At 40.1% G+C, this 15427-nt stretch overlaps 1 protein-coding gene across 3 annotated transcripts in view; it reads left to right on the top strand.

Annotated features, from left to right (window-relative positions):
- Window positions 1-15427, top strand: part of LOC132832302 (genetic suppressor element 1-like) — a 289494-nt gene that overhangs the window by 28498 nt on the left and 245569 nt on the right. For 2 of the 3 annotated variants that reach the window (XM_060850189.1, XM_060850187.1), the window contains exon 2: window positions 1814-1891. The exons of the other annotated variant lie outside the window; for it this stretch is intronic. In XM_060850189.1, the coding sequence (XP_060706172.1) occupies window positions 1814-1891 (78 nt within the window). The remainder of the gene's footprint in view (window positions 1-1813; window positions 1892-15427) is intronic. 3 annotated transcript variants of the gene reach the window in all.

The following is a 15427-nucleotide window of genomic DNA, read 5'->3' as shown; positions in this document are numbered from 1 at the left end:
ATAAACCAGGAGAAAACATACTAAAGCGATAAAATCTGCTGCCCTGGGTTTGACATAATCATTACATTGTTAACTTCAACAAAGCAAATCGAATAGATTTCCAGTTCAAATCCTTTGTTTGGTTTCCAACACCATTTAGGATTTTCCTTAAATCCTCATTAGACCTGGATAATCAGAGGTATTGTCTATATTTATTTTCGCATTTGCAATTTCAAGGATTCTCTAAAAGGCCACACTGATTATTATCATTTTACTGTTTCTCTATAATCCTCTAATCTTTTAACTTCCTGCTGATGTGAGTTCCACAGTCTGTCTTAAGTATTTGTACTTCTGCACTCATCAGTCAAAGATGTACTTTCCAGTGAATTGAATGGGTAGGGAATGACAAGCCAGTGAGCAAAGAAGCAGAAAACTTCAGTTGTTCTATTTTCTTGCATGCGGTAATCATAAATGAAGCATGGATTTTAGCTCCCAGATGGGAAACTGTGGGAGAGCTGCTGAACTTTCCACTGTGGAATCTCTGCGGGAGTCTTGACCTGATTATCATTGCATAGTTAGTTGGCCACACAAAACAACTGCAGAGTGACACCTAGTGTGTTTCAATCATGTGGTTTAGGTTGAGTGATCGCTAAAAGTTTGCAGGGTTTCAGCTTTGGAAATGAGCGTGAGTCCATTAGGATGGAGGCCCAGACATTTCTTGGAGGATACAGAGGGGTACTCTTGCCCCTCTTAATCTCCCAAGGAAACTTTTTTCCCTTTTTTGGGTGCATCCTGTAGACACTTGACATGTCTCAATGATTGAGGGTATAATTAGCCAGAACCTCTGAAAGCACTTTTCCTCTGTTCAGATGGAGTGAAGTTCACCTGAATACTCTGATATAAAATCCTGAAATTGATGTCCCAATTGGCCGCTAATATAGGACCTACACGTGACTTGTAGTGTGTTGAGTTTTTGTTAAGGCTTTCATGACAATATTTCTATTAATTGTATCTTGTTTTTGATAATAGAGTCAATTAGGTTGATTAAGTCCTTGAGGTTTCTGAAGTGAATTCAACTTGAAATAAGAGAATAAAATAAAATAAATTAAAGTCTTGCCCTTCTTTGTAAAGAAAAATCTCTTGTTTTAAGTAAGCTTTTTTGAAATTGTAAATATTCCTTCTGCTATAAGTACCTCTGAATAGGATCTCTTTTAATGATTGACCCCTCCTGTGATATCAATTGCTGTTGTGTTTTGGATTTTTATGCTAAATAATAAGTTCCCTAAGTTGACTTCATGTCCTCAATGAGCTGAATGCATTTTTTTCTGCAAAATATCTGGTTAAATGATAGCAAGGCTTATTAGTTGTAAAAGAAAACAGTAATTCTGTACACCAGCTACTAAAATGTATCACATCTTGTCATATGCAGACGTCGATCAAAACTTGGGCTCTAAACCAATATATAAAGTTTTATTCACCTGAGACAGACAAGTGAATAGTAAGTACTCAGGTTCCCTCTAACCATCAGGATTTTAAAATGCAAATCTGCGTCTTGTGCTGTGGAACATATCGGAGCCTCAGAATTCATCCAGCAATTCCATTATATAACACAGAGCTTAATGTACAAAGCTCTACTCTGACTGGAGTGCAGATAAACTACATGGAGCCCAAAAAAAATCTGTAATTGGGCACCCCTGAGAGCAGTCTGACTGGGTCTAAATCTCTCTAAGTGCTTGATAGTACCTTGTATACATGTATAAATATATTACCTATGCATACTTGAAGTAGAGACCCATAAAGTAATAGATAACTGCATCTTTCCTATCTGCATTAGATCAACAACTATCCATGGAAGACTGTGTGCCTGGCAGAGGAAAATGGGTGAAAAAGAAGTATGTGCCTTTAGTAAAAGGTAAAAAATGCAAAATATACCAACCAATCTTCTGACTTGAATATTGTAATTATCAACAAGTTCTTTGAACTTGGCATTTCTCTACTCAAGATGCTAATCAAAAGACTAAGAGAAAATGAATGTTTATGGTACCTACTTTGGAATAATTTACTTTCCAACATTGTCGGAAATTAGCAGAGGAAGGGATTCTTCTTGTTATGGGCAGCTGCACTGAAACAGGAGGATAAACTGCCACCAATTTTCTTGGCTGTTGGCAGTCGAGGTGCCAGCACCTGCTGCCTGTGGGGAAAGGGCATAATAAAAGTTGCAACTCGCAATTTGTAGACAACTGCCATCGATGAACACACTACAGGTGGAGTTAATTACTGGTTGCTGTAGGTGATCTGAAATTCAGCACACAGTGAAAATGTTGGAGCTTTCTCAGGTAAAGTTTATGGAGAAACCAACCTTCACAAAATGAACACAGTGCTGATACCCCTCCATCGTTCTGTTGAGTCTTAACGAGAGAACAGTAAAGGAGGATCCAAGGAACACAGAGAGTAACAATAAAAGGGAAAGTAATGGAAGGGCAAGAAAAGAGAGAGAGAGAGAGAGTTTCCCAAAAGAAAGGCAAAATTGCAAATGACCAAAAAGGGCTACTTTATCAAGCCTTCTAATACTTAGTCACAGTGCCCTCAACAAGAGAGGTGAGAGCTGGTCATTTGCTCATCCTTATATAGGCAATGAACACAGCACAATGATACAAAAGGAAAAACAAAATTTACAATAAAATTGAAAAAGAAATAAAAGGCAGAATAGCCTCATTTTGGAGGTGGTTCTTGGCAGTTTTAACATAGTCACTGAGATGTATCAGTTCTGATATCTTTATGGAAGAGAGAACATGAATAATCATGTTATAATGTAGAGACTGGACATTACCACTGCTGAATGTCTAGGGTTACCTGAGGCTTTGAAGCACCTGCTGTTTACAATCTGTCATGATCAAACACTCCTGCCTTCAAACATCTGCTGTTCTATTTACACAGTTTATGCTTTTAGGAATGTGTGAAAACCTGGTTAGCAAAAAGGATACCTGACCCTGAGAGTCAGTGATTAATTCAGACAAACTTGCTGCTCCCAGTACTGCAGATTTCCAACAATTGGGAACTGAAATATTTAACCCACACATTTCTTAATACTCATCTGCCTCTGAGGGTAATTACTGAATATTCTACAAAAAAATCTGGAATAATGAATAATGTTAATATTTTCCTATTATTTCATTTTTTTTTAAAAGATGAAAGCTATTATCTTGAAGATTTCCATGTAAAAAAAAGCCTCAAATCGTAGTCGCTGGCTGGAGAATATTGTTGCCATACAATGATAGCTGGAATATTTCACAATGTTTTGTGACCATTTAATTGGAGTGAATTAGAGCAGTTTTTAACAATATATGATTGTTGTTAGCATCAGGCTGGAGTAAGATTTGTGATAAGAGTGACTCCAATTTAATAACTGAAAACTGTTTATATTTTTTGGGTGTATATCAAAACTGGCTTCATTTTTCAGATCTAATGTCATACCTCTTGACTGTCAACAGTTGTTAGTTGGACTTTAGGAAATGCACAATTATCCATTAACGATTCACTGGAGGTAATTTTTGGGTAGGAAGAGCAGCTTTATAGCTATTTTGATGCAACAGTATTTGCAAAACATGGTACATTTTGTATTTACTTATCTCTGCACTTCATTTCAGTTTTTGTCTAACAATATGAAATTGCTAGCATAGAGAAATGCTCTCAAGAAAGTTGAATAAGATCTATATTCAGAGCAGATTAAATTTTAAAACATGACTTAACCAAATGAGATTAAGATACTTTTTTAAAAGAATAACTGCATTAAACTAACATTAATTTGTCATTCCACTGTATAAGTGGCTCTGAAAAACTACACATTGGCTCAGGAATTTTATCTTGCATCAGCAACGTTCCCAATGGAGGCAGCTTTAAAATTTGAGAAGCCACACTTTTCTTTGTGAATAATTACACCTGGGTAATGGGGACATGGTGCACTTATAGTTTTCTGTTTCAAAATATCGGAAATGACCTTTAATATTATCCACTTTCCAGACCTATTCCCCTGTCACTTATAGCTCAGAGCAGTGGGGATGAAGCTGAGTTGACACTTTTCCTGGGTTATGCACAGGCCATGCACTTCCATTTGCAGGTCAGATAACAGATGCCATGTGTGAAATGATTATTTGAAAGATGGCTAAAAGGGAAAAGGTTAAAGAGAGCACAACATAAATGTTGACAAAATATTACCAACATTCAGAACAGACGCTGTCATTCATAAATTACCAGTTTGAAGTTTGTAAATTTGCTCGTGTTAAACTTTTATGGTATTACATAGTAAGTAATGCTAAAATATATGCAAATAGAACATTGTAATACTCATTACAACTATAACAAGTGAAGTGCTGTAGTTTTTCAATAGTGTTCTTCAAAATAAAACAATATGCATTAACTCTGTCAGGATTTCTGTTTCAGGAAATTCTATTACATTGATTACATGAAAAATGGTAATAATTTTCATAGGCTCTTTCTGGTCATTTTCAATGGACAGAAAATCCCCCTGTATGTACAAAAACGTAAGGGACTCCACAAGTTTAATGTAGGTGTGAAGCCAGAACTGCTTTCCACCACTTCTCAAGTAAAGGGTAAATTTTGGCTGCAGTGCTCTTGCCATTTCAGTGAGAGGTAATTCATGGTGAGGAAGTACGCAATTTTGTGGTTTGACATCTGTCACAAATCAGGAGTGGTTTGTTAAAACCGTTACCTCCAAATCAGCTGTTTAAAACCAAACCAGCAAAGCAACTTCTTCCTTCTGAAAATTCTCGTTATCCCAATGCTGCCGGTCCAGGTTCTGATGTCATGTTTGGGATTTGATTTTGCTGTTCATGCAGCACTGGTGCTAACCTAAAACCGTATTCACTATTTTTATGCAGTTGGAATATGACAAGAGAGCATGGCTCACCTACAGCTGGTAAAGTAGCAACAATGTCAGGAAGAGTCCCTTTGTTGACCACTTCCCTGGGCTCTGAGCAGGAAGAGTGTTCTCCATTTTCCCTAACATTGAAAATGCCATGGCAACATGAAGACAATGGGTACTCCAGCCCCACCTTCCTTCACTCTTTTACAGGCACATCCTAACGCACCCTCTCCAATCCCCACTGCAAATCTAGCATCAGAATAGTGGTAAAATCCATCCCAATATTGTCTACCAAATTATATTATAAATGGGAATACTTCAGATCATTCCCTACATATCAGTATCAAGCAAATCCATATGAATGGCTATGCTAGTCCAGTCTGGGGTCAGAGGAATCATGATGCTTTACAATAACTAATCATTGTGATATATTTCAACTCCGGTGAACTTGTAAGGCAACTAAGAGTGACCTGAAAGGACATTGCTGAAATGAAGTGTAACCTATTACATTGCAATTTGTTAGGAACATTAATTTGAGAACTATACGGTAAATGGAAAAGTCCTGGGAAAATTGATGTACAGAGAGATTTTGGTGTTCAGATCTACTGTACCCTGAAAGTGGCAACCTAGGTCAATAGAGTGGTCAAGAAGGCATATTGCCTGCTTTCCTTCATCATGTCATATGCCTTCTTGACCACTTTATTGACCTGGGTATTGAGTTCAAGAGTTGGCAGGTCATGTTACAGTTGTATAAGTCTTTGGTTCGACCACATTTGGAATACCACATACAGTTCTGGTTGCCACAGTACCAAAGCGATGTGGATGCTTTAGAGAGGGTGCAGAGGAGGTTCCTCAAGATGCTACCTGGTACAGAGGGTGCTAGCTATGAAGAGAGGTTGAGTAGATTACGAATATTTTCATTAGAAAGACGAGATTGGGGAGGGACCTGATTGAGGTCTCAAAATCATGAGAGGTATAGACAGGGTGGATAGCAAGAAGCTTTTTCCAACAGTGGAGGATTCAATTACTAGGGGTCATGAGTTCAAGGTGAGAAGGGAAAAGTTTAAGGGAGATACTGCTTGGAAAGTTCTTTACACAGAGGGTGGTGCAGGTGGGCCAGATAGCATCATTTAAGATGTATCTAGATAGATACATGAATGGGAAGGGTGCAGAGGGATACAGGTCTTTAGAAAATAGATGACAAGTTTAGATAGAGGATCTAGATCGGCACAGGCTTGGGAGGCCAAAGGGCCAGCTCTTGCTATAGCTCGTTCTTTGTTACATAAAACTTACCTGAAGTGTAAAGATTTTTGAACAGTTTGGTGATATGATTGCACAGTCAATCCCTTTGTTACACATTTCTCTGTTTGTAAAAGATCAAACTTAAGTTAATATTTAAACTTCTTGAATAACTTTGAAGTGCAGCCAGTGTTGTTTTGTAGGCATGAGAACTAATGGACTTTATCAGAAATGTACACTTGAAAAATCCTTCTTTTGTTCCATGGGGTAAAATTTATTGAAATGTTTGGAACCCATCAATGATGGGAAGGGATTGTCAGCAACATGCACAGTTGACTAATGGGACTTCCTCTGGATTTCACACAAGTCAAGATGTCACTAAGCTGTTATTGGACTTGCTGTTCTGTTCAAGATGGCTCCCAGCTCCTAGAGATGCTGTCCCAGTGAGGGCCTTGCAGCTCAACAGCGCCATCATGATTAATGGCCTCTGCTGAAGAAGGTAGGGGCTGTACAGCCTACACTCCACATGCTCAGAAAAAAGTAAAAAATGCTTTTAAATTATAAATCTGGGCAATCCCCTCTACACCAATTGGTGGTGTCATGGTAGCACTTTTCTGTCTCGAAATGAAGAAAGACTTGATCTAGGCCATTGGACGTTGCCTACATTCTGTCAGCAACCTACACACCCACTCAGTTGACCTGCAGGCAGGAAAAGAGGAACAACCTCATAATATGGCTACTAATTGATTACTGGAATGTTTAGATTTACCGCCACCCACCAACCCATTGTGGCAGGAAGCGTTTTGAAGACAGTTCTGCTATCAGTAATATTTTGCACCTGAAATCTGGCTGGAGATCTTGTCTATTATAGTTCCCTGCAATTTAACTACCACACCCACCCTCATTAGATCCCTACCTCATGCAGGCCTCCTAAATCAGGCTTTTGAAATCTATTGCATTGGAGGTGTCACGGAGTGTAGAGGCTGAAATTAATAATGATACTCTTATTAATTGAGGTCACATTTAATCATTATCTGTTGGGAACAACTCTAAGGGCAGCTTTTTCCAATTTTCCAGATTATTTTGCATTCTTCTACGCATTTGTGACTTAGATTCAGAAACTAATTTTTATTTGAGGGCTAACATTGATCGAGAAACTTGGATTCTTGCAGAATGAAAGATGACTTAGAGAGAACATCACTGGTGTGTCTTTTTTTTTGCTAATGGCAGAGCTCCACCTTCTATCTTGCAATTAAAAAGTGCAAGATGGTGGAGCCGGAAGCAAATACGTTTTGAACTGGGAGACATAATTTACAGATTTGGAAGAAATCTTGGCATATCAGTGAAAGAATTGTTGAAGTCATATGCGATCTGCACTAGTAGAAATTTGCTTTTGAAAAGTAAATCACTTTAATTAGTTCTCTTGCTCTGGAGGTTTGGTCAGGTTGGTACCAGTGAGTCATCCAAATTGGCACTTGTGCATGCTGTAAGAAAGATGACCTGCTGCTGACCCTGCAAACTCTGTCAGGAGTGGTTTTATTCTGATTTACAAACAATTTAATAGTGGAATAAATAGAAAAAACTGTGTCTGTACAAATCCTATAAGAATAAAAGCAAAACAGCTCATTGGGACCAAATAGTAAATTAAAAAAAACAGAACACAAGAAAAAGCTGAAAGAGACAAAGAAAATTCCAGAGAGGAATAGGAAGTTAAATAGAGCAGTAAAAATATAATTGAACCACAATAGCGGGGAGGCAATCAGAAGAAATTGTAAACAAGTTTGAAGTTGAGGTTGATTAACAAGTAATAAATATTATGTATAATTATTTGATCCAAGTATTCAAACAGAACAAATGAGCAACAAGCTCGCTGTAGTCAAAGATATTCCAAATAAAATCAATTAGTTTGTTACAAACAAAATGGAAGCCCCAGAAAGATGAATCCCCATTTGATTGTTGCAGTGTGCTAAGGGAGATTCGGGAAGAGATTGGTGGGCCTCTGATTATGTAGGAAACCATGGGCACTGGGGCTTGGAGTAAAGTAGGAAAAAGCCCATATTCAAAAAAGAATGACAAAACCGAACCAGATAACTATTATCAGGAGTAAAATTAGCATTATCTACACAGCAAACCTAGTGGACAGCAAGAATCAGAAAGCTAAGATCCCAACTGACCAACTTCCTTGAATTTCACTTGGAGTGATAACCCAAGTAGACTGTGGTAAGTGCCATCGCAAATTTTACTTCAATTTCCCAAAGACTTTCACTGAGCAGGCGACTAATTGAATTCAAAACTGTGGTTGCCCAGGGAATGGATTGGAGCTTGTCTGAAGAGTAGAAAACAATAATGAGTTTGCATTCAAAGAGTTTGTTGAGAGTTGGATGAAAACTTTGATGGGGTGCCATAGATCTTAACACTGGGCCCACATTTCTGAATTAAGTAAAACACTATAGCCATATTATCACTGGGGAGAAAAATTGATACTTCGGCTCATTTATACAAAAAGCTGTTGGGCCTGTAGCCCTTATCTCCCCCCTCTATCTCAAACCCTGTAAAGAATGGTTTCTCATGCCACTTTCTTATCTGCTTACTGAATATCTGCTGTGGAAAACCTGAGGAGAAATGTGATATACCTTGAAAGTAATTCTTCTTGGTCCATTTTTCCAGTTCATGTTATCTGTTTTGACACCCTTTGCTGTTCAGCATATCTTTTCCAGTCATTGGAACTGCGCTTTTTATTACTTGCATTTTTTTTGTTTTGCTTTTTACACAGATTTTGCCCCATTACTTGTCCTTGGCAGGCTTCCGGTTAACTTGGTTTTGTATCACGTAATAAAATTGTAGGGCAGTTCAGATAAAGTGGCACAAACTCTGTAGTTATTTAACACACATGTTTGCAAACGTGTTTCTTGGAAATAAGAAACAGGGAATTATATAAGATGTAACTGATAAGATACATTGAAATCAACGACATTGGAAAGGAAAAGGTTGAGATTCTGAAGGGAGATTACAGAGAGTTAGGCAGAAATTTAAAAAGGAGGTCCTCAAGGATAGTAATATCTGGATTACTCCCAGTGCTATGAGTTAGTGAGGGCAGGAATAGGAGGATAGAGCAGATGAATGCTTGGCTGAGGAGCTGGTGTGTGGGAGAAGGATTCACATTTTTGGATCATTGGAATCTCTTTTGGGGTAGAAGTGACCTGTACAAGAAGATCGGATTGCACCTAAATTGGAAGGGGATTAATATACTGGCAGGGAAATTTGCTAGAACTGCTTGGGAGGATTTAAACTAGTAAGGTGGGCGGATGGGACCCAGGGAGATAGTGAGGAAAGAGATCGATCTGAGACGGGTACAGCTGAGAACAGAAGTGAGTCAACCAGTCAGGTCAAGCAGGGAAAAGGTAGAACTAATAAATTAACTGCATTTATTTCAATGCAAATGGCCTAACAGGGAAGGCAGATGAACTCAGGACATGGTTAGGAACATGGGACTGGGATATCATAGCAATTACAGAAACAGGGCAGGACTGGCAGCTTAATGTTCCAGGATACAAATGCTACAGGAATGATAGAAAGGGAGGCAAGAGAGAGGGGGAGTGGCATTTTGATAAGGGATAGCATTACACTTGTACTGAGGGAGGTTATTCCTGGAAATATATCAAGGAAAGTTATAAAGAGTATAAAGAAAGTAGGAGTATACTTAAGAGGGAAATCAGGAGGGCAAAACGGGGACCGATGGAGGATGTTGAATATATTGAACATCCCCACATTATTTAACACCATTTCCATTATATGTTGCTGCAGCTGCTTACTCTCAATAAAGTGAAAGCAATGAAATTATACTTTTTATTTTTGAATTTCAACTAGTAAAATGCCAATGGCTATCATTGTGCGAGAAGACAAAAAGTCCCATCAGCTACTGCGGCACCATTTTCTCGAAAGAGTATTCAAATATTTAGGCCAAATACTAATTTTTTTATGTTCACTGTAGAGCCCTAGCCTTTGAGTAAGGAATGTTCTTTCATGTCAGCTCATACAAAAAAGCAAGAGTTCAGCTTTTTGTCTGACAGTCAGACAACCGAAAGATAATGATAAGCTGAACCTCATTAATGTTAGTAATAGCTAAAAGGTCCTTGAGGTCATCGAGCACAGAGAAGGGAAAGTGCTCAGAAGTTTTTGGAAGGAGCTGAACTCCTTGACAACTGGCAGCTGCCTGCCAGGGAATGCCACAGCATGGAAGTGCTGGCTTAGCCTTTACCTTTGACCCAGGTGAAAGATACAAGCTCAAGTCCCTGTTTTTCTCACTAAAATAAAGAATCGCTTAATCTGTCTGGCAAAAAATGAAAAGGGAAAGAGGAAGACTGAAAACAAGGAACGGACCACATTTGTAAATGTATTCCTTCACTCTGTTGCCAAATATCAGCAATTTTAAGTCTTAAGGTTTTGAGATGAAAACACAAGCCAAAATAGATCTTGTTTTAAAGTGTTACAAAATGGAATTTTTTCAAATCTATTGGTAATATGATTGTTTCATAATACTCTACATTACATTGTGTGAGCTATTTACAATCACTATGCGGTGTAATAGAGTTTACTTACACTTAACTATCATTGGAAATAATAGAGCAGACAGAGGGCTAAATTTTCACCCTGAGGCAGCGGTGGATTTGGAGATGGGTGTGCAGCAACCTCTCGTTTGACATGCTAGTCCCCTCCTCTGGCCTATCTTTTTATGGAACTCATTTCTGGGGGGTGATGGCTATCATAACAGCAGGTAGCCAAAGAGGCCAATTGTGTCAATTAGAATACTCTACCACCTTTTGGATTTTCCAGAGATGGATGGGGCTACATCCCCCTCTACCTTCCACTTGTGACTTCTGCATGTGCATTGTCTGGTGGCAGGCCAACAGGGTGCCAGATACAAATTTTGGAAAGCATTTTGAGGGCTACTGCAATGGACAGAAGCCATCTTGTGCAGGAGGTACCCTACTGCAATGACGGCCTGGCCATTGTACATGTTGTGACATTTGCAAGTCCAGAGAAGATATTGTTATTGCAGTACCCCACATACAGCAGCAGCATCCTCCTTTCTTGCAGAAGCTATATACAGAAACCCTCATAACATTTAAGAGGCATTTAGATGTGCACTCATGATGCCTCAGCATACAAGACAACAGGAGAAAGTAAGGACTGCAGATGCTAGAGATCAGAGCTGAAAATGTGTTGCTGGAAAAGCGCAGCAGGTCAGGCAGCATGCAAGGAGCAGGTGAGTCAATGTTTTGGGCATGAGCCCGAAGAAGAAGGGCTCATGCCCGAAATGTCGAGTCTCCTGCTCCTTGGATGCACATCATACAAGGCAACAGGCCAAGTACTGAAAAAGGGATTGGAATAGTTAGGTTCCAGCAGAACGCCACCACCAAACACATCTGTCCCTCCCTCTCCCTGTCTGCATTTCGCAAGGTCCATTCCCTTCTGGACACCCTTGTCAATACATCAATGACCACCAAAACCACCTCCCCGTTCCCACAACATCTTCCCATGTAACCACAGACCGTGCAACACCTGCCCCTTCACCCGCCTCCAAGTTCCCCATCCAGGGAACCAAACAGTCTTACCAGATGAAACAGCATTTCACCTGTACCTCCTCTGGTGTATTGTATTTACTGCACCAGATGGGCCTAGTCTACATTGGAGAAAGCAAACACAGACTGGGTGACTCTTTACAAAACACCTCCAGGTTGTACGCAAGCATGGGCCCGACTTTCCCATAGCTGGTCATTTTAACATAGCAACCAGCTGATATGCCCTGTTGTCTTTCCTCAGAATGCTGCAGTGCTCTAGTGACTCACAGCACAAACTGGAGGAACAATCTTCAGACTAGGCATTTTACAACCTTCTGGATTTAACATAGAGTTCAACACCTTCAGATTGTGAACCCTTTTCTTCCCTTCCTTTTAGTTTTACTTATTGCATTCTCTGTCACCATGTCCTCTCTCCCCTTTCCCACCCCCTCACCAGTTTCAATGGTCTGTAGGACTCTATGACCATTGCTTTAGATCTTCCAGATAGCCATCTCCAGCTTCCTGGCTTGGAATTCGGCTCACTTTCTGGATTGGGACCCTGGAACTAAAAGTTAACTCAATAATTCCCCCACACAGAGACAATTTCACAGAAGGGTGGTGGATATTAGATTTTCTTGATGTCAAAAATAGGAAGAAGTGAACATAGCAGGTTTGATAACAGAGGGGCACATTTAATCATGCAGTAGGGTGGTGGGTAGAAACTCCACTTCTACCGCAATAAATGCCCAACTGAGGTCCTCATCCCAACAACTTTGGTATTAATCCAGCAGTGTGCAGTGATATGCCATGCAGAGACCACAATAAGCGAACCCATTGCTTGCGGATTCTCTGGCATGGTCTTCCACTCAAAGGGTCACGGTCGAGGTTGGAGGGCTGTATCGATTTCTTTCCAGCCCCACTCCTCCACTGGTCACACAGAATGCTTGGAGTGGTGATATACCCAATTACATATTTTCTAATTGAGTCTGGTTTAGTATTAGAAACAATGTAGTTTGTTCCTTTCATCAACTCTCTTGTTCTTTCAACAACAACAAATTAGTTAATTGCAAAGAAAACTTACTCAAACAAGCTCACAAATATAATTGTTAAGTTTTAGACTGTGCAGAAATAGGTTTAACTTACATTTTAGCATTCTAAATTTAACATGGGGCAAAAAAGGGTGACAGACAAGTGATTATCGAACACTCCACAGATCAAATCAACTAGCAAAGGTGACTAAACAGATCCCACGGATTTCTCAGCAACTCCCCCGGATGTTGGTGACACTGTGGGTCATCAAATCTCATTAAACTTCGCAAGGAATTACAATTCTCCACGATCAATGACCTGGCTTTGAAACTCCTCAAAACCTGCTCAGTCATCTATCTTCAATTATTCTTGTTCATCTGGGTCTATGCTGTCCTGGATTCTTGGAAATTGACAAACTTAGTCATAAGCACAACTCCAGCCTTTTTACAAACAGTGAACTTCCCCAACCCAGTGCTGCCCTTGGGTTTTAAACGAACTCTAATCTTGCTCAGTTGCACAAAGCAAGTTATGTTTGTGGGCTTTGAACACCCAGAGTCTGCTGCACTGAACCATGAACAGCACAGTCTTCTTCTGAGCCTTCACAGCTCCTCAGACCTTTTTGGAGCCATGACCCCAACATTCAGCGGCTTACTAACTCCTAGAACTTCTACTTGAATTCTATCAGCACTGAGACATCCAACTATGTTTGTCTTCCCACTGAGTTCTCAACTCTAGACTATAATATAGGAGCAGAACCAGGCCATTCAGCCCATCCAGTCTGCTCCACATATCCTTCCTTAGGTACGAGGTCCAAAACTGCCTACAATATTCCAAATGCAGTCTGACCAGAGTCTTATACAGCCTCAGCAGTACATCCCTGTTTGTGTATTCTAGCCCTCTTGAAATGAATGCTAACATCCACTCATGGCTGATATGCTTCTCAACCCCATTTCCTGCCTCCTCCATGTAGCCCTTGATCTCCTTATCAACCAAGGACCTATCTTTATCTTAAATATTCTCAATGACTTGCTTCCACAGCCTTCTGTGGCAATGGATTCGATAGATTAGCCACCCTCTCGCTGAAGCATTTCCTCCTCATTCTCAGTTCTAAAGGGTTGCCCCTTCACTCTGAGGATGTGTCCTTGGGTCCTAGTGTCTCCCACTGGCGAAAACATCTTCTCCCCACCCACTCTATGCAGGCCTCTCAATATTATTTAAGTTTCAATGAAATACCCCCATCATCCTTCTAAACTTCATTGAGTACAAACTCAAAGTCCTCAACCATTCCTCATATGACACACCTTTCATTCCCAGGATCATTCCTCTCTCCACGGCCAACATATCCTTCCTTAGGTACGAGGTCCAAAACTGCCTACAATATTCCAAATGCAGTCTGACCAGAGTCTTATACAACCTCAGCAGTACATCCCTGTTCATGTATTCTAGCCCTCTTGAAATGAATGCTAACATCGCATTTGCTTTCCTAGCTGTCAACTGTTTACTTTAGTAGAATCCTGAACCAGGACTCCCAAGTCCCTTTGTGCTTCAGCCTTTCCCCTTTAGAAAATAGTCTTTGCCTCTATTCTTCCTACCAAAAAGCATAAAAGCTCACACTTTCCCAGATTGTATTCACTTCTTTGTCCACTCTCCTAGCCTGTCCAAGTTCTGCAGCCTATCTGCTTCTTCAGCATGATCTGTCCCTCCATCCACCTTTGTGTTATCTGCAAACTTGGCAACAATGCACTGTGTTCCTTTGTACAGATCATTAATATTTAACCTGAATAGTTGTGGTCCCAACACTGACCCCTGCGGGACTCCACATGTCACTGGCTGGCATCTGAAAAACACCCTTTTATCCCCACTCTTTGCCTTCTGCCAGTCAATCAATCCTCTATCCATGCCAATACCTTGTCCTTAACATCCCTGGGCTCTTATTTAGCCTCCTTTGTGACCTTGTCAAAGGCCTTCTGGGAAATCTCAATAGACCACTTCCACTGGCTCTCCTTTGTCTAATTTGTTCATTCTTTCTTTCCTCAAAGAATTCTAGCAGATTTGTCAGTCATGACCTCCCCTTGTTGAAACTGTTCTGATACAGCCTTATTTTACCACGTCCTTCCAAATACTTCCCAATCTCCTTCTTAATAATGGACTCGAAAATCTTACCAACAATCGAGGTCAGACTAATTGGCCTATTATTTCCCATCTTCTGTCTTCCTCCCTTCTTAAACAGTTCCCCCCCCCCCCCCACCCCCCAACCCTGCCTTGGGACCTCCCTGACTGCAGTGATGCAGACTCAGTGCAGTATAGTTGGCTTTTCAGAAATACAGCTTAACAGGTTTTTTTCTGCATGGCTTTTGTTTATTTCTCTTCTAAGACTTCCCTGACCACTCCAACTACACAGAACGCGATTCCCCTGAACAGCACAACTAATACACACCCTCTACAACCTGGAATCTATTTTAATCCCCATCTCTTTGTATGTCTCAGTTTCTAACTAACTGTGACCCCTAAACTGTCCCAAGCGACCTAGTGGAAAAAATGCAACAAGCCTTTCCCCTATCTCTTGGCAGAATTGCACGTAAATAAACTTAGAACAATCAAACTTTAAGAAAGCTCTGTACTCCCAAATGTTAGAATGTTGTCATTTTCACAGAACTTGGTTTACAGAAATAATTGTATGCAGCAAAAAGAAAGGGAATTGATCACAAACTCAGAGCCTGACTGATGGCCTGACATT

This window comes from Hemiscyllium ocellatum, chromosome 34, assembly GCF_020745735.1.
Source record: "Hemiscyllium ocellatum isolate sHemOce1 chromosome 34, sHemOce1.pat.X.cur, whole genome shotgun sequence".
NCBI classification, from domain to species: Eukaryota; Metazoa; Chordata; class Chondrichthyes; order Orectolobiformes; family Hemiscylliidae; genus Hemiscyllium; species Hemiscyllium ocellatum.
The sequence above is the reverse complement of the archived record's forward strand: the minus strand, read 5'-3'. Positions and strand labels throughout refer to the sequence as shown.